A 24,692-nucleotide genomic window follows, 5' to 3' on the forward strand; every position below is an offset into this window, starting at 1 on the left:
GTGGTCAAAGACGACACAAAGATACTGGTCAAGGCCCCAGCAATTTCCTCTCCCACCTCCCTCAGTAATCTGGGGTATATCCCATAGGGCCCCGGGGACTTATCCACCTTAATACTGTTAAGGAGACCTAACACTACCTCCTCCTTGACCTCTAAATGCCCTAACATGTTTCCGCCTTCAGTTCCAATTTCTGTGTCCTGCATGTCCCTTTCCTGGGTAAATACTGAAGAGAAATACTCATTCAGAACCTCACCCACATCCTCTGCATCCAAACAGATTCCCTTCTTTATCCTTAAGTGGTCCTACCCTTTCCCTTGTTATCCTATTATTCCTGACGTCAGTATAGAATGCCTTTGGATTCTCCTGAACCCTACTTGCTAAGGATTTTTCATGGCCCCTCCTGGCTTTCCTAATTCCCTTCTTGAGTTCATTTCTAGCTTCTTTAGAGTCCTCATGTGCTTTGTCTGATCCTAATTTCCAAAACTCTACATACTTGTTCTTTTTCTTCTTGACCTAGTTCATCACTTCTCTGGACATCCAAGGTTCCCTTATTTTGCCATTCATGTCCTTCCTTCTAATCAGGACATACCTATCCTGTACCCTATGTACTTGATCCTTAAACACTTTCCACATGCTTGACGTGGACTTGCCAGCAAAATGGTGCTCCTAGTTTACTCTACCTAGTTCCTGCCTTATGCCTTCATAATTAACCCTGCTCCAATTAAAATCCCTCCCGCTAGCCCCATACCTATTCTTATCTATAGCTATCCTGAAAGTTAATGAGCTGTGGTCACTGTTCCCTAATTGCTCACCCACTGATAGGTGAGTCACCTGGCCAGGCTAATTACCCAACTCCGTCCAGAATAGCCTCTCCCCTTGTTGGACTGTCAGTATATTGATTTAAGAACCCCTCCTGGATATGCCTAACAAATTCTGTCCCATCTAACCCCTTGCACTAAAAAGGTCCCAGTTTATATCATGGAAGTTGAAGTCTCCCATGACCACAATCCTGTAATTTTTACACATTTCCCTAATCTGTTTGCATAGCCGTTCCTCAATGTTGCGGTGGCTATTGAGAGGTCTATAGTACACCCCCAAGAGAGTGACCCCCAAGAGAAGTTGACTCTCACCAACTTTTACAGATGCACCATAGAAATCCTATTTGGATGTATCACGGATTGGTATGGCAACTGCTCTGCCCAGGACTGCAAAAAACTGCAGAGAGTTGTGGACACAGCCCAGCACGTTACGGACACCAGCCTCCCCTCCTTGGACTCTGTCTTTACCTCTCGTTGTCTTGGTGAAGCAGCCAGCATAATCAAAGACCCCACCCATCCAGGACATCCTCTCTTCTCTCCTCTTCCATCGGGTAGAAGATACTGGAGCCTGAAGGCACATACCACCAGACTTAAGGACAGCTTCTACCCCACTGTGATAAGACTATTGCATGGTTTCCTTACACAATGAGATGGACTATGACCTCACGATCTACCTTGTTGTGACGTCGCACCTTATTGCACTGCACTTTCTCTGTAGCTGTGACATTTTACTCTGTACTGTTATTGTTTTTACCTGTACTACATCAATGCACTCTGTACTGACTCAATGTAACAGCACTGTGTAATGAATTGACCTGTATGATTGGTTTGTAAGACAAGCTTTTCACTGTACTTCGGTACAAGTGACAATAATAAACCAATACCAATTGCACCCTTCCGATTCCTGAGTTCTACCCATATAGACTCTGTATCCGAGCCCTCCATTATATCTTCCCGGACTGCAGCTGATATATTGTCTCTAATCAGTATTGCAACTCCTCCCTATCTTTTACCCCCCTCTCTATTCTTCCTAAAACTTCAAAACCCTGGTACATCGATCACCCATTCCTGTCCCTCCCTCAACCAAGTCTCTGTAACGGCCACACATCATGTCTACCTAGTTCCAGTTCCATGTACTGATCCATGCTCTAAATTCATCACCCTTGCCCATAATACTCCAAGCATTAAAGTACAAATACTTCAAACCATTTGTCCCATCATTTCTGTTATTAGGAATCTGCCTAATACCTAATTCCATGATATCAGCCCTCCTGCCTGTTCCCTCACTTACTGACCTGTTGTTCCGGTTCCCATCCCCCTGCAAAGCTAGTTTAAACCTTCCCAAGTAGCATTAACAAACCTCCCTGCCAGGATATTGGTTCTCCTCCAGTTCAGGTGCAACCTGTCCCTTTTGTACAGGTCACCCCCTCCCCAGAAAAGGTTCCAATGATCCAAGAACTTGAAACCCTGCCCCCTGCCCCATCTCCCCAGCCACTCATTTGTCTGTGCTATCATCCTGTTTTTTCCTTCACTAGCTCATGGCACTGGAAGTAATCCAGAGATTACTACCTTAGAGGTCCTGCTCTTCAGCCTCCTTCCTAACTCTCTATTCTCATTGCGCAGGACCTCTACTCCTCTCCTGCCTATGTCGTTGGTACCTATATGCACCTCAACCTCTGGCTGCTTACTCTCCCCCTTAAGAATATTCTGCAACTGCTCCGAGACATCCAGCACCCTAGCACCTGGGAGGCAACATACCATCCTGGCGTCTCTTTGGTGGCTGCAAAATCTTCTGTGTATCTCCCTAACTATCGAGTCCCCCATTACTATCGCTCTGCCTGACCTCACCCTTCCCACTGAGCCTCAGAGCCAACCACAGTGCTACTGGCCTGGCTGCTGCTGCCTTGCCCAGATAGATCATCCCCCTCAGCAGTATCCAAAGGGGTATACGTGTTGCTGAGAGGAATGGCCACAGGGGGACCCTGCAGTGACTTCTTTTTCCCCCTACCTGTCTCGGTGCTCACCCATCCACTACCTGAATCCTGCACTCTGGGTGTAACCACCTGCTTAAAAGTCCTGTCTATGATTCGCTCAGCCTCCCGGATGTTCCTCAGTTCATCCAATTCCAGCTCCAGCTCTTAATCCGGTCTTCCAGGAGCTAAAGTTGGTTGTACTTCCCGCAGGTGTAGTCATCTGGGAGACCATCAAGCTCCCTAAATTCCCAAATCCTACAGGAGGAGCATTCCATTGCCATATCTGCCATGCTACCTACACTGTATTAAGGGAATCTAAGACCAAAGCAGCAATAATAACAGGACAAACTCACCCTCCTTACCTGTTCTTTTGCCTCCTTCTTGTCGAAGCCTCTTGAGTCAAAGCCTCTAAGTTCCCATTCTGACTCTAGCTCACTTCAATGATAGCCACTCCAACGATGGCCGCTTTGCTAGACCCTACTTCCCTTTTATGGTTAAAAACTCCAAGCAAGTGGAGATAGAAAAAAAACTCACCAGGTCAGGTGACTCTCCGCTCTCTTCCTACTGCTGCCGCTTCCCACGCCTGCACACTGGCTTCTGCTGGGGGAGAAAGCCCCCAAGCAAATGGAGATAGGAAAAAACTCACCGGGTCAGGTGACTCTCCACTCCATTTCTTTGGTGATATTAATTAATTGTCCTACTACTTTTTCTTTGGTGATAATAATTACTATAAGTTCCTCACGAACATTAAACTCTTGGTTCATCACTAATACTGCTATATTTATCGTAATTTGAAAAAAAGTTGAAAGTCACAAATTGTTTATTCAATGTCTGAGCCTTTGTTATCAGATCTATATTCCACTTTGCCATTTTCTTTGTCAGTTCTGAATGCCAAATTCCCTGGAATATTTACTTTCTGGTTTTGGTCATAATGCAGTCCTGTCACTGCCACATCTATTAGATCAAACTTATTATTCTCAACATGTGCCATCCGTCCATGTTTTGCAATGAGTGCTTTGTGCATTCAGATACAACAACTTTAGGTTTAACATTTTCCCATTTGCTTTGACCTGACCAGGCTCACTAATCCACTGCTCTGTCTCTACTTACTGCCTGCTAATTATTAACCAATTAGTACTTTGCCCAATTGATACTTTGCTCAATGGTCTTGTTCCTCCTCTTTGTCCAGAATTCTGAATGTGATCGTAGAAGATCAACCCTCACTTTTGATATGGGAACAGTAACAGCATCTTGGTAAGACAGAAACAATATTGACTTTAACATTAACTGACCATTTACTGCAGATTAGAGAGTGCATTTTATATGGTGCTTTATTCAGATACACCAGAGTTATTCAAAGTTTTTCATGAACATGAAGAGGAGCATTTGGAACAGCTTGGAGATTAGGAGTTTAACTGTCTATTTAATGGCTGCATCATTCCACTTTATTACATATGTTTCCTTTGGTTTACCCATTGCCCTCCCCCACCTTCTCTGTTACTAACTTCCTTTCTCTCTTTCTCAGTTCTGTTGAAGGGTCTTCAACCTGAACTGTTAAATCTTTCTCCTTCTACAGATGCTGTCCAACCGGCTCAGTTTTTCCAGCATTTTCTGGTCCTATTTCAGATTTCCAGCATCTGCAGTTCTTTTAATTTTCATTTAGTTGAAGATTAGGGCCTGCCTGTACGGAAAGTCCCGGGGAAAGGATAAGCAGATCAATGAATAATTGGAACACTGCCTCCAATTGCAGCTATATAGCTCAGAACAATGGCCTCAGCCTGAAAGCCAATTGTCCATTTCCCTCCAGAATTGCTGTCTGACCCACTGAGTTCCTCCAGCAGTTTGTTTTTTTTGCAATTGATAGTCCAGTTTGACTTAGCTGCAGGAAGATTTCTTCCAATTTCTATTTAAGGAAAAATTGTAAATACTGTAACAGCAGCTATGTTTAATACTTTTACTGAAAATAGCAAACAAAAAGGACCCAAATTTTGTGACCAGAGTTTTCAAATTCTGGTCCTAAAAATCAGTGAGGATTGTCCCAATTACTATTGTATCTCTGCAATTTTGCCTTGGCTTTGGGGTAAACCTAGAAAACAGCTAAAAATGATACAATATTTCTCTTTTGTAGGGGTGGGGTTTGTTTTACTAGTCCATCAATAGACTTATGGCAGGCAACCAGGGCAACTCCTGTAGAATTTCCAGTTGTACAACTTTTCTGCAGTTGAACAAAGAATTCAGTGTTGTATCAAGTTATATTCAGTCCACATTCCTTTGTCTTTCTATCAGGTGGTCAGAAATTATGATTCAAAGTCTTTCAAGCAGATCACTTAATTTTTTGATAGATGAGAAGATAAGTTTCATCAATCATAGAACTACACCTCCACACAAATTAATTATGTGCATAGAATAGAATGGATGAGGGAGCTCTGAATCTGGATAAAAAGTTCATGCACAAATAAGGAGTTGCATGGCTGAGAACAGGTTGTTTTTGTTATTTTAGGAGTGGGAGCTGCTGTTCAAATACAATATTTATTCTTAGTTGATACGATAAGAAAAGGAAAATACAGTTGAACATTACTCTTTATAAACTTCCCAAGAGAGTTGCTCTGAAGTGCTGATTCTACTGTCCCAGATTTCAGCTGAAGCTTTGGTTTTGATTCTTGTCCTTTTGATTCTTCTAACTAAAATCAAAGATGTTAAAAAGTGGTTATCTAAAATATCCAACACATTGTTATTTTAACAATATGCATAATGAGGGCACTTCCCTTGGTTGAATATGCTCCCCATTTTTTCTTATTGTGAAATTAAAAGTGTCATTTGAAAAAGTATTACATCCATCCTATGGTTGGATATCCAGTAATTTCCTCATATAATTCCAGTTTTTTCAAGCCACAGTTTTATCCTGCTTTGGAAAGTAGACTAGGTTTATGCGGTACCATACATTCTATCCATGTTCTATTCAAGAACAAACAATGATATTTGCAGTGGAGTGGAAAATTGGCCAGCATTACAGCCTTCACCCTTGGTGAAGTTGAAATTTCTGTTCATGATCATTCAGCCATCTACTAACCCTCGTCTCATGCACTGTATGTGATTAAAATGTGGTCTTCTACATCATCTGTTTCAGGAAGATGTGGCATTGAATCTAAATCCAACTGTTGTACATAGTTGCTTGATCCACTCCCTGGCAGACCAGACAAACCAAACAATCATTATATTGAATGGAAAATATGTCCCTCTTATGCTACAGGCAAGGTTTCTATGGGGAACATAGAATGTTCCTCATGATGTGGAACATTAAGTCAGCTATTAGTTGCTCACAGACATTCTTCTTTGTTCCTTCCAGAACATCAGGTACAAAATACATTATAAAATCAGTATTGCACTTCTGAGCTCCAGGACACATTAAGACCTGCAGTCATTACATAAAATGGGAAAGTAAGTAATAAGGGAATAAGTTATACCTAGAGCTAACAAGCAGAACACAGCAATACAGCCAAGCTCAATAAACTTCAAATTGGACATATGCAGACAAAAAATATTACTTACCCTCTCCTTGGGCATTGCTCTTGGAAAGAAGAAATATGGAATAGAACTGAGAGCCACCAGTGAAGCAATAAGAAGGAATCCAAGCCACCAGGCACCAACCCAGCGTGGGTCTGAAGATGTTAACTCAACTGTAATTAATGGCACAGTTAATTAACAGTAGTTAATTCAATTAATCTTTTTTACAGATTAATTATTCATAGTTGCTCATGCAGCTTGGGCTTTGCACAGGGCACAAGGCTAATGGGTGATGTCAAAATTTGGTCAGAAGCCAAATTAAGTGATAATCCAAAAGTAAATAACTGCAGATCTGGAAATCTGAAATAAGAACAGAAATGTTGAAAGTAATCAGCAGGTCAGGCAGCATCTGTAGAGGGAGAAACAGAGTTAATGTTTCTCGGTGATAATCTTCCCCTAACCTGGAACACATCAACAAGTGTAGAATGTTGATCGTGGAGGTTGTGGTTGTGATACTTATGCTGGTGGAGCAGTTCCAATCATTTCCGGATTATGTTCATTGTTCAGTAAGATGTTACACTGTGGTCCTACCTTGAAGCATTAGACACACACCTTCACCTCACTTATTACCTCCCATATCAGTGCTCATCCTCTCCCAAGCTGCTTTTTTGAATCACTTCAATCAGTGTTTTGGCCCTCCTCTGGGACTGAAGTAATCCTTATTAAAGTCACAACTGACATTCTCTGTGACTATGATCATCAAAGACTATCCCTCTTTAACCTTCCTGATCTAGCTGCCGCCTCTGATGCAGCTAATCAGACCATTCTCCTCCAATACCAACCAGCTGGGTGGAACCAACCTTATATATTGAATCATAGCCAGAGAATCACCTACAATAGCTTCCCTTCCTATTTATGCACGATTATATCTGGCCTTGCCCAAGTATTTATCCTTGACTTCAGTTTCTCATTTACATGTTCGTTTAATGTGGTGTCATCAGAAAACACTTCAAGTTCTACATGTACTTTGATGACACTTAACCCCATTTTACCAGCCCTTATCCACTCCCCTCCTCTGCCTCTAATTTGTCATGCTGTTTGTCTGACTTCTAAGAATGGACGAGAAGAAATTTCCTCCAAATAAATTTTGGGAATATTGAAGCCAGCATCTTTTGTCCTGTCATAAATTCCATTTCCTTTCCACTTTTGCACCCCTAGCAACTTATCTGAAGCTGAGTTAGCAGTTTGCAACATTGGTAGTGAGCTTTGCTTTGAGATAAGCTACCAAACAAATTCTGCTCCATCATCAGGACTGCTTTCTTTCAAATCCATTAACATTGTCTGATCTTGAATCTTACTTTGGCTTAGCTGCTGCTGAAACTCATAAAATTGCTTAAATTTGACTACTTCTGTGCACTCCTGATCAATCTCCCATCCTACCCTACATAAATTTGTGCTCTTTCTCTGCTGCCTGCATCTTAACTTGTTTTACCTAGTACCACTGCTTGTTAAACTATGGTTTTCTCCCCTTAATTATGATACATATTCTTCTTTTCTATGTCTCATCCCACTTTACCTCTGTAACCCCTTCCCTCTGAGCTTTCAAAGTCTCTGTGCTTCTCCAATTCTACTCTCCTGCATAGCCATGATTTTAATTATTCCACTATTCCTGCTACCTTAAGCTTAACTTCCACCCTTAAACTGTGCTGATCTCTCTCCCTCTCATCCTTTAAGACGCTCCCTAAAACCTACCTTTTGCCCTTTGATATTCTGCCCTATACCTCCCAAGTCAAAAACCATAACCCTGATGCTTGTTAGGTGCCCTGGATGTTTTGCTTCTTTGAAAGTACGGCCATAGGAAAAGCTTTCTTTGATTATTGCTCTACAACTTTCTGAGCCTTGTCCCCAAGGCAAAATGAACCCACTGTAAAATCCTTAATGGTGGAGGGTATTTCTATTCAAAGGACTACTACCACGAATCAAATAGTGAAAGGAAGAGTCAGCAGTAAATTGCAAAATGACCAAAAAAAAAGGCAACTAAACCAAAACAACACACAACACAGCATAATATAATGTATTTAAAACAGATGGTTATATGGGTTGTGGACTGGAAAAAGTTGTGAAATCATGAGAGAGCAGTATCCTTGATCATGAAACAGAAGTACGATTCATCTGTTCTGTAATTGAGTATTGGTACTAATGACTAAATAGAAGTTAATCCCATCCACCAAAGAGGAACCATTCTCCAACAGATGATAGAAATACTTTTGACTACGTAACACTGGGAAACCAATGCCAGTTACCAATGTGACCTCAGCTCATTCACTCATGGGACTTAGCACCATTCACCAAACAAGACAACAGTATTGACCAGTGAGACTCTGGAACCATTCATTAATAGATACTTACATTTTAAAGACTTATCAATATCCACATAGAGTTGCAACACTGCTGAACTGAGCACAAAGGCCAAAGCTGGACCTATAAAAGCGATGCTGTAAAGTATTCCTAAAATAAGAAGAGCCGACAGTGAGGTATAAAAACAAAGTTAAAAAAAGTTTGTTGTGTAACTGAATAGACTAATAGATGCACCTAGCTACGATTCATGAATGAATGTTGTCTGTACTTACTTGATGCTTACTTTAACAATAAATCTATGCTGACCTGTAAGTTGTATAGTATTGCAGATGGTTCTATGGGCAATGTAAAACCACTCCATGTGACTACATTGGTTATGAAGAATGAACCTTTTCAAAATATCTTTGGTTTCATCTGGGATGAAAGAATGGGAAGATTCAATGGTTGATGGGAAGAGAAAGCCTTCCTCTACTTCCATCGCCTTTGTTTAATTATCCCTCTTCTGTATTCCTACAGCAGTATTTCCAAGGTTCATTTAGACAGATGTCTAATCTATCAAGAGTTTATTTCAAATGAAGTTTCCCCTGTTTACCAAAATTAAGTGCAATGATATTTTCCCTTAAGGGAAATCTTATGCTTGGCAATCATCGATAATATTAAAGTGTGTTGACTTTGGTTTATAAGGCTAGGATCATGCTGTTGGTAGCAGGTAGATGTAGTTTCTGACTTTTGGTTAGCATCATTGTCAATTAGAAAATTGACGCTTTCAAAAGGACAATAGGTATGTGGGGTGAATAAAATTTTTTTTTCCCAGTTGTACAAGGTTCTCAATTTAGCTGGGGAAAAAAAAACGGTGACTGTCCCTTTCTCTCCATAGATGCTGCCTGACCCACCAGCATCTTGTATATTGCTTTTGAAAAAGATTGTTATTTAGATAGTAGATGCTCTAGTTATCATCTTACAAACATTCTATAGATTCTAGAATTGCTTCTGCAGATTGGATGATTGCAAATGTGGTACCACTATTTAAGAAAGGAGGATGAGAGAAAATGGAACCACCATCTTGTTAATCTAACATCAGTTGTGGGGAAAATGCTCAAATCTATAATGAAGGATTTAGTAGCAGAACACCAAGGAAAGAACAAGTTTGATCAGGGTCAGCATAAATTTACGAAGGAAAAATTATATTTGACTGCTCTATTGGAATTCTTTGAGGATGTGACTAGTAGAATAGATAAAGGGGAACTAATGAATTTTCAGATGGCTTTTGATAAGGTCCTACACAGGAAGTTGGTCAACAAGGTTAGCGCACATAGAATTGGGGTAATATATGGGCATGGACTGACAGTTGTCTAACGTACAGAAATGAAAGATACTGGGTGAAATGAAAAGTACTGGTTTGTCTCAGTTTGGCAGTCCATGACTGTTGGGGTACCACTGGGATCATTGCTTGATCTCTAGCAATTTACAATGTATATGGCTGAAGGGTCAAGTGTCATGTTTATAAACTTGCTAATAATTATGAATAAGGAAGGAAGATATAAAGAGGCTACAAATATAGAAAATCAAGTGAGTGGACAAGAAGATGGCAGATAGAAATGTGGGAAAAGTGAGGTCATCTACTTTCTGTACAAATTAGAAAATAGAATGTTGTGTATTGATCTTGTCTCCTTACTTAAAAGAGGATACACTTGCCAAAGAAGGAGTGCTCTAAAGATACACAAAGTTGTTTTCCTGGGATGGGAAGGACATGCAGATGGTGCTGGAAAGTGGTATTGAGGTCAAAAGATCAGCCATGATCTTGATGAATGGTGGCACAGGCTTGAAGGGCCAGATGGCCTATCCCTATTCCTAATTCTTACGTTCTTATTGAAAGTAAGTCTGAACTGTAGTTGTGATTGTGGGTTGCAGTGGTAAGGTTAGGTTGTTATGATTGCAGAGATTTTTGGTGCTTCAATCTCACCCATATATATTGGTATGTTTCTCTCACTCCCAAAATCATCTATATATGAAATGCCAAAGGGCTGGATAGGGACCATCCCGATTCCTCGCAGTAGCTGTGTGAATATGAAGATGGCAACCACATTTCTGTCAGTGTTTCTGTCTTGGATACACTCCAAATCTTTTGGTGATGAATGGATCTTGGATTCTTCGACTTGGCAGAGGTCAGAATCTGTTGAATCTACAAAAAGCACTCAAAAAGCTAGAAATTGCTGTTAGCTGTGGCATTTTACTCTTTGGCATTTTTCAATTCATCTAAATATGTCTATATTAAATAGCAGACAGAGCAATATTGTATGAGTATACCATGCATTCACTAGTAAGGAATAAGTAAGGAACAAAGCAGAATCACTCTAAGAGGAACCTGGGCCTGTGTGATATCACCCCTATATAAATAGACTTCCTTCCCCCTAACTATATTTGGCATGTTATTAGAGTAGCAAAACAAAGTTTTGAAAGGATAATCTTTCAAATTTGAACTCAGATTTGACCTGGACATTATAAGAATTTTAAAATCAGTTTGAGTAAAAAGCTGGTATCAGTAATGCTGACTGTGAAAGTTGTTGGAAAAATCCAACTACTCGAATAACATCCCATATAAGACAATGTGCAATGTAACTCATTAACTGTTTAATATGGTTACGAGGAGTCATACTTTGTAGAAAAATTCTAGCAGCTCCATGTGCCATTGCTGGTATTTGTCTGCATAAGTGCCACCAAGCTCAGGATTCCATGGCAATTCCGCAGCAATTATGCTGGAAGTCTGCCCACTAACCCTGTGCCACATGAAACTAGACATTGAAACAGTGATTCCATTCACTTCAGTGGAGAGGAACAGCTACAATGTATTAGGTAATTTTCAATTTTGAAATAACTTTAGTTAGATGTTTTTAAATGTTCTTAAGAGTTTCAGTTTATATTTTGGAATAGTTTAGAATGCCGCAGATATCTCAAGGTATTGACAGCCTTTTACAGGTTTGACAGCTGGATATATAAGAGAGTTATGGTTTAGTGACTATTAATGATTTTTCTTTCTTTTCACGGGGAAACTAGTTTTTCACATAATGACATTACACTGCACAAGAATCTCCTGCCAACTACAGACTTGCCAGTGGACATTGGGCGAGCTTGGGAACATAATGTGACAAAAGAGCCGTTCAAAGGTAATTTATACTTTTCACGTTAGAGGACAATGTAGATGGCTCAGCGTGGCAGGAAATTCCGGACCTGCACTGGGGTGGTAGTGAGGTGGGGTGGGGGAAAAGAGAGAGAGGGAGATCCTGAAAAATAAATAAAAAGAAACACACCCACATCTTGAGAGCAAATGTTATAAATATAAGCTGCTGGAATTTAACAAATCTGGACAAACTAATGTGTTATGTATGCTGCAGTGGCATTCTTTACATAGGAGGAAAACTTGCCAATGCCTCATATTTCTATAGTACTGTGAAACTTGGATACCAAAATTGTAGAATCAAAAACCTAAAGCCTCTATAGTCTACTTACTAATGATCATTTGGTCGTAAACATATGGTCCCTTGATAAAATGTGGCACGGTGGTGAGGAATCCAGACATTGCCACTAGGAAGCCTCCAAGACTAACCACACGAGGTCGATGCACTTTGGTCCCAAAGTAACTCACAAACACCACTAATACTGTGCTGCCAACCTGCAGTTAGATGTGATGAGGCTGGTTAGAGAAATAGCAGGAAACCTAAGTAATGAATTCCCATTAAGATTGATTATTAAAGTGGCATTGACTTATTTAGCAAAACATCAAGTAGCATGTTTAATGGGTCGCTGAGAGGTCAACTATGTAAGACAAAATGTCTGATTAGTGAAAACATGATAAATGCCGTTAGGAAGTGGAGATTCCTATGCTCACCTAATAGCACACATATTTATTTTCCAGTAGTACTTCTGGAGATCAACTAGCAGTGAAGTCAGTGCAAGATTTATTTTCTTTTTCTTTATCCTTGCATCAACGAATTTACTTTAATGTAACTGCGACCATGGCTGAACTCAGCTATTGTCTGGGAATGAATTATGATGCTATAACATTATTTCTTTCCACTAGTTCCATGAAAATGTTTCTACTCTTCAACAAGACATTAATATAATTTTTATGTTCAATCCTATAGAATATTGAAACCAAGGAAACCAGGGAACCAGTTCAAATCCCACCTTAGGAACAGGGGAATTTAAACCCAGGAAGTTCTTCCCTATCAACAAAACAGGGGTATCACAAGAACTGCAGCACTTCTAGAGGGAGACACCACCATCACCTCCTGCAGAGCAATAGGCACAGGCATTAAATGCCAGCCTTCTCAGCAATACCCATGTCAAATGCATAAAGAGAAAAAATCGTATAATGGTTACAATTTACATAGGATAAACAATGCTGAAGCAGACTGTTTGGCCCAAGCAGTCCATGCATCATTAATGCGTTGCTCAAGCCTCCTCTCATTTAGTCTCATCTATAGTTATCTGCAATACCCTCTATTCCTCCCTAATATGCTTGTCAACTCTCCTTAAATATATTCACTTCAACCAATCCCTGTGGTGACGAGTTCCACATTCTCTCCATTGTTGGGAAAAAGAAGTTTCTTCTGAATTCTCTCTTGGATTTTTTTGGTGAGTATCTTATAATCAGGGCATCTAATTTATGCTCCTCTTCACAAGTGGAAGCATTTTCTCTGCATCCACTCTCTTGAAATCTTTAATCAATTAAAAGACCTTTAACGGGTCACCCCATCATTTTTTTCCTGTTTCTTTTGGAAATGAAATAATACCTGTCAAGCAGCTGAGTAAATGTTTGAGCTAGGAGCTACAATGTGTATTAAAGTTGGGCTGTGTCAGACGTGTGGTCATGAAAGAGAGGTATTCTGTAGTGTATAGTGGGTCATACATGGTAGAATTGCAAATCCTAAGCTCTCAGCAATAAAACATGCATTAACAGCCAAGTCACACTAACTCTAAGTAGTTTAAACTTTGCTGACTGACTTTTCATCATAGTGATTTCAGAAGTGCACAATTGAGGCTAGGTTCATGATGGTCAGGTAGTCCCCAGCTGAAGCTACACAGGAAGATAATAGAATCAGGAGTAGGCCACCAGGTCCCACAAGCCTGCTCCACTATTCAATATGATCATGGCTGATCTATACTGTTCTCATCTCTTCTTCTGTGCCAGATCCCCAGAGATCTCAATTCCTCGATGTGTCAAATATTTATCTATCTCCACCTTAAATATACAAATGATCTGGCTTCAACCCCCTTCAGGGGCAGAGAATTCCAGAGTTTCACTACCCTCTGAGAGAAAAAAAATTCTTTGCATCTCACTTTTAAATGATTGGCTCCTTATTTTTTCAGCTATGTCCCCTTGTTCATGATTCTTCCACATCTCAACATCTACCCTTTCAAGCTCCCTTAAGTATTCTTCTAAGCACCAGGGGATACTTATCTGTAAGATAAATAACACTGAGAACATATTGTTTGATCAAAGATGTCACCTCTTTAGCCAATTCAAAGACATTTAGCTATGTAAGGAAGCCCTTTTAAGTGGTGTTGGAAAAGGCTTTCACTCTCCAGTCAAGCCTGATACAGTGTTTGAGCCCTGCACTCCTGACAACAGTGATGTTAAAAATGCATTATGTATCAATTGACGTCACTGAGCACATGCAGCAGCCTCTGTGGAGAAGTACAAGATTGATGTGGCAAATGGCACCACAAGTTCCTGAAGCGTGCAGTGCCTGAATGGAGGAGTTGACAAAATAGCACTGTATAATGCATCAAAATGTTGCACTGCATGACAGAATTTCTCAGTTATAAGGTATTTAGTCCATTTATGGAAACTGCTGTTTGCCATGTGGATGTGTTAAGCACACCCAAACTATAACAATGGTGATTGTCACAGACAGTAATCTCTAACCTTGCTCTCTGTATTATATCTTGCTTGATTAATACATTAGTTGAGGACTTGCATGGTAGTGTAGTGGTTAACGTAACGCTTTACAGTGCCAGCGACCCGGGTTCAATTCCGTCCGCTGTCTGTAAGGAGTTTGTACGTTCTCCCTGTGTCTGTGTGGGTTTCCTCTGGGTGCTCCGGTTTCCTCCCACATTCCAAAGACATAGGGGTTAGGAAGTTGTGGCCATGCTATGTTGGCACTGGAAGCATGGTGACACTTGCAGGCTGCCCCTAGAACACTATGCAAAAAGATGCATTTCACTGTGTGTTTCGATGTACATGTGACTAATAAAGATATCTTATCTTATATCTTATCACAACTCCTCAGATGTTTGATCTTTTGTTTTTTTTAAACTCCAAGTATGCTAATCCAATATACTTTTCCTCTTTATTTTATTACACTAGTTTTTAGCCGAACTGTTTTTATGATGCTGTAAAACTATTTATCATTTTCAGTGTTCTTTTCACATTTAGTCTTAAAGTTTTAAAAGGGTTGCCACCGGTACTACTTGATTTATCTTATTTTTCTCCAGCTATTTTCAATTTTTTAATGAAATTTAACACTGTGAAATTTAGTCTAGTAGCCGTGTTTCTCAATTATAAAGAGCAAATTATATAAATTATGTGTTCAAAGCCCCAAATGTGCACAGGTATCAAATGACAGTAGAGAAGATTGAGCTTTGAAGTGACCCAAATGCTCACTGACAGTTGTTTTACATGTTAGACTCATTAAATCAGACAATGAAATAACACAGAAGGAGGCTATTTGATCAACTTTGTCTGGGATGGCACATTGCAAGAACTATCTATACTCAGTCACCCTTCCTCATATCTCACGATTTTTTAAAATTTCAAGTTATCTATCCAATTTCCTTCTGAAAATTATTATTGATGCTGCTTCCATTATTTTTTCAGGTAGTGCATTCCATGTCCAAAAAAAATCACTCCTTAATTAATTTTCCTCTGTGTAGCATATGGTTCTTTTGCCCATTGCCTTAACTCTGTGTTCCATGGTTATTGACCCACTCTTCCAATAATAACCAATTCTCTTATTTCATCTGACAAAATGCATAATGATCTAACCATTTTTTGAAACATAATTAAAAATATTATTAATGCTAATGTAATCAACTATGTTGGCTCTGAAGTAGTACAATGCTCCTTACCTCATGTACTGCTGTTAGTATCCCTGACATCTTGCTGGAGAAGCCAAATTGCTTCTCGATGTTGGAGATGCTGGTTTTGAGGAAGATGGAGATAAGCAGCATGGACAGATGCAACATTCCATGACAGAAGACAAAAAACTATGCAAACAAATTATAGACATCATTGTAGGATGAACTAATAAACCCATTCATCACCTTAATTTATTACAGTCCATAATCAATTGAGGACACCTGGCTTCAGAATGTGTATAACCTTGCAGGAAAAGTTTATGCTTTAGAACATAGGATCTCATGCTATTGCATCTTGGCATATAAGAATCTGGTTAAGATTGTGTTTCATTAGTGCATGTTCTTGTCTAAGAGGGTTTTGTTTCAGAGAATTTGCTAATGTATGTGGCCCATAGCAGTAAGAATGAAAGCCTTGTTTTGGCATTCATGCCCCTGTAATGACAACTCTAAGTGAAGTGGCAACTCCAAAATGTAGGCCTTTTTACAAAAGCAAACATCTTTTCATATCATTCGTCCTGGTGTATTACAACACAAGCCAAAGCATGTTCCACAATGGGATCTTCCATTTCCTAATGAGAATTCCACATCAAATTGCATAGTATGCTATTTGTAGCACATTGCATTCTTTAACAAAATTATGTTACCAACACCATCTCAGCACTAAAGGGGTTCCTTCTACTGCTTCAGGTGATGTAACACAAAAGAAATATTGCTGGGAAAGTGGAAAGGATAAGTTAAACTGAATTAAATGGATTTTCTTCCTCTTTGTGACCATTGCAATGGAAGTCGTGCTAGGAAGTAGCTTTCAATCCATAACCCCATCATATTGCTAACATTCTTCTCTTTTAACTTAGAATTAGAATTGTTGGACACAAAAGACACTGAATACTTCCTGATGGATCTACAGATTCAAATTGGTTTTGCAGCCAGGAATTCTGGCTAGAATGAAACAGGAATTATCTGTGCTTCTTTTGTGTTCAGCAGGTGTGGACTGCATCGGCATGGGTATATCCAAGAGATTGGCCTTGAATGAGATAAAAGTCAAGTGATGAGTGGCAAAAAAAAATCCTAAATACAAATCTAACTGAAAGTATTGCTCACTGTTTCTAAATCTTGTCTAACAATTGATTTTGTGTAACAGAGTGATAATATCTTTGTGCAGAAAAAATAGTAGCAGATGCCAAGCACACATGCTGGAAACAGCTGGGTCTTATTTTAACTATTCAGATCCAACTCTAATGACAGCAACAATTTACCCGTAAGGAAAGTTTAGGCCCTACCTCCACCCTTCTTTACCCATTCCCCAATAGTAAGATCTCTTTGAACATCTTCCCAATGATTTATTCAAGTGCTTATACCCATTCATTTTATTCCCTCATGGCCACCCACTTTTCATATGACATACTACTTCCACCTATAGGCCCGCTGCCACTATCTACTGATTTGGGTAGGGTCCTGACTGGTTCTTTGTAGAAATGCTTTAGGAGTTAAAAGCTCCTGTCCCAAGTTGCCGAGAACAGAAATGTTTGTTGCCACCATATCCTTAGTCCATACAATCCCCGCCACCATATTAAAATCAAGGCTTAGATGTCCGGACTTACAAGCTTATAAATGTGAGCAACTTTCTGCAAAGTTTAAGACTGATATCATGAGGTATAGAATAATAAAAATTCTGGCATAGGAGGACCATTTGACCCATTGTGTCATGCCAGCCAAAAGTGGACTTTTGGTTAACCGTACTTCCCATCTATTGGTGCATTACCATTCAGCATTAGGACATTTTCTCTATTACCTTAATGTTTTTGAATAAGTCCATTTTCTTTTGTGATTTATAGGTAACCATGGATGCCAATGAACCTACCAAAATAAAAGGAACATTAGCTCTCAAATTACATCTCCCAAAATAACAGCAATATCATTTGACATCACAGAATAGAGTCATAGAGCAAAACAGTCCCTTTGGCCCAGCGAGCCCATGCCAATTATGATGCCCACCCATTTAGTCCCAATTTCCTGCATTCAGCCCCTATCCCTCCAAGTCCTGGCCCCTGCATGTACTGATCCAAGTGCTTCTTGAATGACACTATTGTGCCTGCCTCAACCACTTCCTCTGGCAGCTCATTCCAATATACTTACCACTCTCTGTGTGAAAAAGTTGCCCCTCAAGTCCCTTTTAAATCTTTCCTCTCTATGACCCCTAGTTTTGGGCTTGCCTACCCTGGAGAAAAGACTGCTACAGTCTTCTTATCTATGCCCCTCATGATTTTATAAACCTCTATAAGATCACCCCTCATTCTCCTATGCTCCAATGAATAAAGACCCAGCCTGGCCAACCTTTCCCCATAACTCAAGCCTACTAGTCCTAGCAACATCCTCATAAATCTGTTCTGCACTCTTTCCATTTTAACCATATCTTTCCTAGAACAGGGTGACCAAAACTGTACAGAGTACTCCAATTGCAGCCCTACCAATGACTTATACAACAGCAACATAATGTCCCAACTCCTATACTCAGTGTCCTGACTGATGAAGGCCAGTGTGCTAAACACCTTTTTCACCACCCTGTCTACTTGTGATGCCACTTCCAACGAACTATGTACTTGTACTCCTAGGTCCTTGTTTCATTACACTCCCTAGTGCCCTACCATTCATAGTACAAGTCCTGTGCTGGTTTGACTTTCCAAAATGCATTACCTCACACATCAGTATTGAAATTCATTTGCCATTCCTCGGCCCACTTTCCTAACTGATCAAGATCCCCCCGTAATCTATGATGACCTTCTTCATTATCAACCACACCTCCTAATTTTGGGTTGTCCACAAACTTACCGATCAAGCCTTGTGCATTTGCATCCAAATCATTTTTATAAATAACGAATAATAAGGGTCCCAACACTGACATCTGTGGCACACCACTAGTCACCAGCCTCCACTCCGAGAAAAAACCTTCAACCACCATACCTCCGAGCCAATTTTGAATCTACCTAACTAGGTCTCCCTGGATTCCATGGGACCTAACCTTCCAGACCAGTCTGCCATGAGGGACCTTGTTGAAGGCCTTGCTAAAGTCCAAATAAACAACATCCATTGCCCTACCCTCATCTTCCTTTTTGGTAACATCTTCAAAAAACTCTAAAAGGTTCATCAAGAATAACTTTCCATGCACAAAGCCAGGCTGACTCCTCCTAATCAGACTCTGTCTGTCCAAATGCTGGTAGATCCTCCCTCAGAATTCCCTTCAGTAACTTCCCCATTACTGATGTCAGGCTGACCGGCCTGTAGTTCCCTTGCTTGTCCTTGCTACCTTTCTTAAACAATGGAACAACATTAGCCACATTCCAGTCTTCGTGAACTTCACCAGTGGTTAACGATGAAGCAAAAATCTCTGCAAGGGCCGCTGCACTTTCTCCTCCAGCCTCCCGCAAGGTCCTAGGATGCACACAGTCAGGCCCTGGGGATTTATCAACCTTAATGCACTGTAAGGGGGTTCAGAATGCTGGAGGGAAACAGCATAGCTTGCAAGAAGGTAGGTGGGTGTTGGTGTATTAGGTTCTCCTGGTACACAAGCAGTGTTGGCCTCTAAACAACAATTCTTATCTCACCTTGGCTATCTGGATTCCCTGTGCGCTTCAATGTTTCTTTCTTGCTATCATTTTAAGATATTATTTTTTTCCCCCAGTACACAAGAAGGTTGTTTCAGAATTCTGCTTGTACACTCAGCCAAATTCCTCACAGTATCATCCATCATTTAGAAGGGCAAATGCAAACATTGACAAAATCAAATCAAACAGATTAGTTGATAGATTTTAGCAGCGAAAATTGCCAAAGCACAAAGTGTAAGAAAGAAGAAAGTGCATTGGGAACTGGAAGAGCTGCAAATAGTTATGACACCAAAGTACCATGGGAAAGCCTACACAGTCATAGGGAGACCATGCAAACGCCATGCAAATGCACATTAGGTCTGCTGTCCTCTAACTCCTGTTCCCTAACTCTATTTGCTCCCTTTCTATGATCAAAACCAGGTTATTGGAGCTGTCAGGCAGCAGCTCTTCTCGCTGCATCATAGTGCTAGTTCGCATTAAGGAAGCAAGCAGAGAGTGTGAATAAAGTATTGGTGAGGTGGGTAGCAATATAGACTTTGATAGAAAACAATTTCTAACTTTGTAGATGATATCAAATTGAGGTGGGGGGGGAGTTGGGTGTTGGGAGGGATAGTCATTTCTGAGGAGGAATGCAACAAGTTAGACAAAGAGAGATATTAATAAATTTACAGAATGGATAAATAATCAGGAACAAGGCTCAACATGGATAAATGTGAGGTACTGTGTTTTGGTAGGAAGAGTAGAGAGGTTACTTACCACCTGAATGGTGTGAGTCCAGGTGGGATAGAGGAACAAAGATGTGTAGTAGAAAGACACCAATCACTAAAAGTTATGTCCCTGCTTAACAAAGGCACAAGAAAACAAAGTAAGCTCTTGGGTTTGTTTCTAGAGGACTAAAATTGAAAAGTGGGAAAGTTAAACTGTAATGATCCTTGGATCAACTACATGTTAGTGTATTGCATACAGTTATGGTCAGCATATTATAGAAAGGATGGAGAAGTGTAGGAATGGATGACAAGAAAATGTATAAGCATGCAGAAATGTGAAGGTATCCATAAATAGAAAAAAATATTTCAAAGACATTTAGACAGATGCATGGATAGGACATGGGACAAACACAGGCAAATGGGACTAGCTGAGGTAGGCAACTTGGTCAGCTGAAGGGCCTGTTTCCCTGCTGTGTAACTCTATGTCTCTATGACTTTATGAGCAGACTGGATCACTTTTGAGAAAAGAAAGCTGGGAATGACATGATTAAATACTTTAAAGTTATGATGCTTTAGTAAAGTGGGTACAGAATGTTTCCATTTCTGGAGAAGGGCATGATAGAGGTTGTCAATGTAAGATGGTCACCAAGAACTCTAATTTGTAATTCAGAAGAGAGTTCTTTACCCCTAGTGTAGTGTGGAATGCTTTACCATAGGGAGTGGTCAAGTTGAATGCTGTTAATACATTTGAGGAGAAGGTAGACAAGCATTTGAGAGAGAAATGACTAGAAGGTGATGCCAAAAATTTAGATGAAGAAAGATGGGAGGAGACTTGAGTGGAGCATGAATTTCACTATGGACTGTTTGGGCCAATTGGCCTGTTTCTTTGCTGTCTATCATGCATAATCTTACATAACTTATTTTTGTGGGAGCTTGCTTTGGATAAATGGACTCATTTGTTATAAAGTGTCTCTGAAGTCCTGATAGATACACAAAAGGCACTTCATAAAGCAAGTCTCTTCTTAACTGTAGGAGCAAATGGAGGTACTTTGTAGCCACTCACATATTAAATTGTCAACCAGCTCATAGTTAGCACCCAGGCAGTAAGTTGTGATGTCCCTGGCAGCCTTTATATTTAAAGAACACCTATGAAGTTCATGATCCATAACTACAGTGATAATGCCAAAGACGACCATGGTGAGTAATACTGTACACAATGCACCTCGACCTCTTTTGGGACTGAACCTATCATGTTTACTAGTGTCCACAATAGTGTTGAAGGATCATCTTTAAAGAGTCAACAGATGGGACATATTTGAATTTCACCAGAATCTGTTCTCAGCTATATCTTGAAGTATCCAGCAACAGTGGAATTGCAAGAGCTTATATAAATGGTAGAGATGGCAGATCTTTTACTGTGAGCAGTGTACTCAAATGCCACTTGAAATGTTATTATGTGGTAAGCAACTCATAGGGACCACACCAATTCTCATTACACCTGTAGTGCAGTAGAAGGACACACTGAGCCACTTTTAATCTTAAAAGTAGGCACTGACAGTTTTCGGGAATTGAAGAGCAAAATATCAAATTATCAAAGCAGTGAAACAACTGCACAGCAAAGTTGTTCAAAAGTGCACTGCACCTGGATGACTAAATCATTTTATGTAATTAAACTTAATTTAAGCCTCTATCTACAGCAACCTATGTTTTACGTGTGGATTGAACATTTAGAGCACAATTCAGGCACTCCAGGCATAGGCATCTTTGCCCTAATTCTTGTTCTTTGGTTTATCATAAAATAGTGTACAATATTTGCACAGGTTTTTGTACTTCAAGCACACAGAACTCCGTAATACATAGCAAAGCAGCAGAATGGCTCCAAGCAATACATTATCAATCCCCATATTTCACACTCAAAGATGGCATGCTCATAAGAGATTCAAAGCTATAAACATATAGTTCAGACTCATTGTAAACTAGAATAATTCATGTTTATTCAGATAACTTATAAAGGGATAATCTGTAAATATCATACTCAGCAATAACTTAAAATAAGAGAAAATGCTAAAAACATTCGGTAGGTTAGGTAGCATCTTTGGAAAGAGAAATAGAGTTAACTGATAAAGGGCCTGTGTTATTATGTGTTATTATGTAGTTATAATAAAGAACTACAGTTCCCAGTAGGCGATGCAATGGACAAGCTAAGTCCTCCCACGCCTATGCAGTTTACTGACAATCTAACTGATAATTGGAAAAGCGTCAAACAGCGGTTCAACATATATTTAGAAGCTAGTGGAGTGGGAGGGAACAATGAAAAATTGAAAGCGTCTATTTTTCTGCACGTGATTGGCAAAGATGCTTTGGACATCTATAACAGCTTTCAAATTGATGAGACTGCTTTTGAGTTGGGCACTTTAGATGAAAAAATTTGAGGTGTATTTTATCCCAAGTAAAAACATCACATTTGAGAGATATAAATTTTTTTCCTGTGACCAGAAACAAGGTGTTAGCTTCAACCAATACTTAGCTGAGCTTCACACACTGAGTAAGTCTTGTGAATTTGGAGATTTGAGAAACTCACTAGTTAAAGACAGAATAGTTTGTGGAATTCCAGATAATGGACTCTGAGAAAGGCCATTGCATGAAAAAGATTTGACCCTGGAAAAGGCAGTGAATATGTGTAGGTCAGCAGAAACCACATGAGCACAAGCTAAGGAGCTGCACAGGGCAGACACAACAGCGCACGCTGTGAAAACAAAGAAGCAGCACACAAGGCATTTCCGAAAGCAACAGCAAAGCAAAGAGGAAGGCTCAAACAGCAAATGCAGCAGATGTGGAGGTAGACACATTCCAAAGATGTGTCCTGCTTATGGGAAGTCCTGCAATAGCTGTGGGAAGGAGAATCACTTTGCAAGGTGCTGCAAAGCTGGGGCTAACAAGAGAAAGGTGCACACAGTTGATGAGGAAATGGAGGAATTCTTTGTGGATTCTGTACACTGTGGCTGCTGGTAAAACAGAATGGATTGTTCCAGTAACTGTGAATGAGACAGTAATTCCATTCAAGCTTGACAATGGAGCTTAGGTGAATCTGTTACCCATGGATGATTATAAGACTCTCACAGTAAAGAGTAAGATTTACCTTGTGAAGTTAAAAGTGACAGGCTACACTGGAGAGAAAGTTCCAGTAAAAGGGGGCTGTATGGTGACCTTTAAGCACAAGGGGCAGCACTTAAAATCACAGCTACTGATTGTAGAAAAGAGAGTACAGCCAATATTAGGTCTGAGTGCATGTGAAAAGCTCAACCTAGTGAAAAGAGTTTTCATTGTAGCTTCACATACCAAAGATGACTGCACAACACTCATGGAAGACTATGCGGATGTCTTTGAGGGGCTCAGATGCTTACCTGGTGTACACAAAATTCACATAGATGAGGCAGTGGCTCCTGTTGTCTATGCATGCAGGAAAGTTCCGTTTCAACTTAGAGATAAACTTAAACAAGAACTAACACGCATGGAACAGATGAATGTCATACAGAAAATTGAAGAACCAACAGATTGGGTGAGTTCGCTGGTCATTGTGCAAAAGAAAAATGGAGCATTGTGGATATGTCTAGACCCAAGAGATCCCAATAAAGCCATCAAGAGAGAGCATTTTAAATTGCCAACACGGGAGGAGATCATGTCCCGGTTTTCAGGTGCCAAATGGTTTAGCAAGCTTGACGCATCGTCTGGGTTTTGACAGATGAAGCTTGATGAGGCAAGTTTGAGACTGTGTACTTTTAACACACCACAGGGAAGATATCGCTATCTTCGGCCGCCATATGGGATCCTGTCCGCACCGGAAGTCTACCATAAAACCATCTACATGATTTTTGAGGGCATACCTGGTGTCGAGACCATGATGGACGACATCATCATTTGGGGATCCACCAAGGAGGAACATGATACTTGACTGAGACAAGTGCTTGACATGACAAGGAATGTCAATTTGAAATTAAATAAAGAGAAATGTGAGTTTGGTGTGAAGACACTGACCTCCATAGGAGATGTCATATCTGAAGAGGGAGTGAAGCCTGACCCAAGTCAGACGTCAGCCATTGAAAACATGGAGAGGCCCCAAAACAAAGAGGAGGTGAGACGTTTCTTGGGGATGGTGACTTACCTGGCTAAGTTCATCCCTTGACTGTCAACAGTGTCAGCACCACTTAGGTCACTCCTTGAGCAACAAAATGAATGGATTTGGTCTCATGAGCAAGAAGAATGTTTCCAGACATTGAAAAGGGTCCTAACTGAAGAGCCTGTGCTGAAGTTTTATGATCGGGAAAGGTGTATCAGGATATTAGCTGATGCGTCCCAGCACGGCCTTGGATCAGTACTACTGCAAGAGCTTGATGGCACATGGCAACCTGTGGCCTATACATCAAGGGCTTTAACAAGTGCGGAAGCCAACTATGCACAGATAGAGAAAGAGCTTCTTGCCAGTACATATGCATGTGAAAGGTTCCATCAGTACATCTATGGGCAAGCTATTGAAGTGGAGACAGACCATAAACCATTGGTCTCAATTATGTCCAAACCACTGAATGACTG

The 24,692-nt window shown here is 40.2% G+C and overlaps 1 protein-coding gene across 1 annotated transcript in view; it reads right to left on the minus strand.

The window, feature by feature from the left end:
* Window positions 1-24,692, minus strand: part of LOC127573810 (solute carrier organic anion transporter family member 2B1-like) — a 53,719-nt gene that overhangs the window by 22,159 nt on the left and 6,868 nt on the right. The window contains exons 2-8 of the mRNA XM_052022317.1: window positions 17,586-17,650; window positions 15,785-15,922; window positions 12,161-12,323; window positions 10,617-10,835; window positions 8,705-8,803; window positions 6,341-6,468; window positions 5,370-5,472 (exon numbers count right to left, since the gene is read on the minus strand). Coding sequence (XP_051878277.1) covers window positions 5,370-5,472; window positions 6,341-6,468; window positions 8,705-8,803; window positions 10,617-10,835; window positions 12,161-12,323; window positions 15,785-15,922; window positions 17,586-17,636 — 901 coding nt within the window. The 5' untranslated portion in view covers window positions 17,637-17,650. The remainder of the gene's footprint in view (window positions 1-5,369; window positions 5,473-6,340; window positions 6,469-8,704; window positions 8,804-10,616; window positions 10,836-12,160; window positions 12,324-15,784; window positions 15,923-17,585; window positions 17,651-24,692) is intronic.

The sequence above is a fragment of the Pristis pectinata genome, chromosome 8 (genome assembly GCF_009764475.1).
Source record: "Pristis pectinata isolate sPriPec2 chromosome 8, sPriPec2.1.pri, whole genome shotgun sequence".
In the NCBI taxonomy this organism is placed as follows: domain Eukaryota; kingdom Metazoa; phylum Chordata; class Chondrichthyes; order Rhinopristiformes; family Pristidae; genus Pristis; species Pristis pectinata.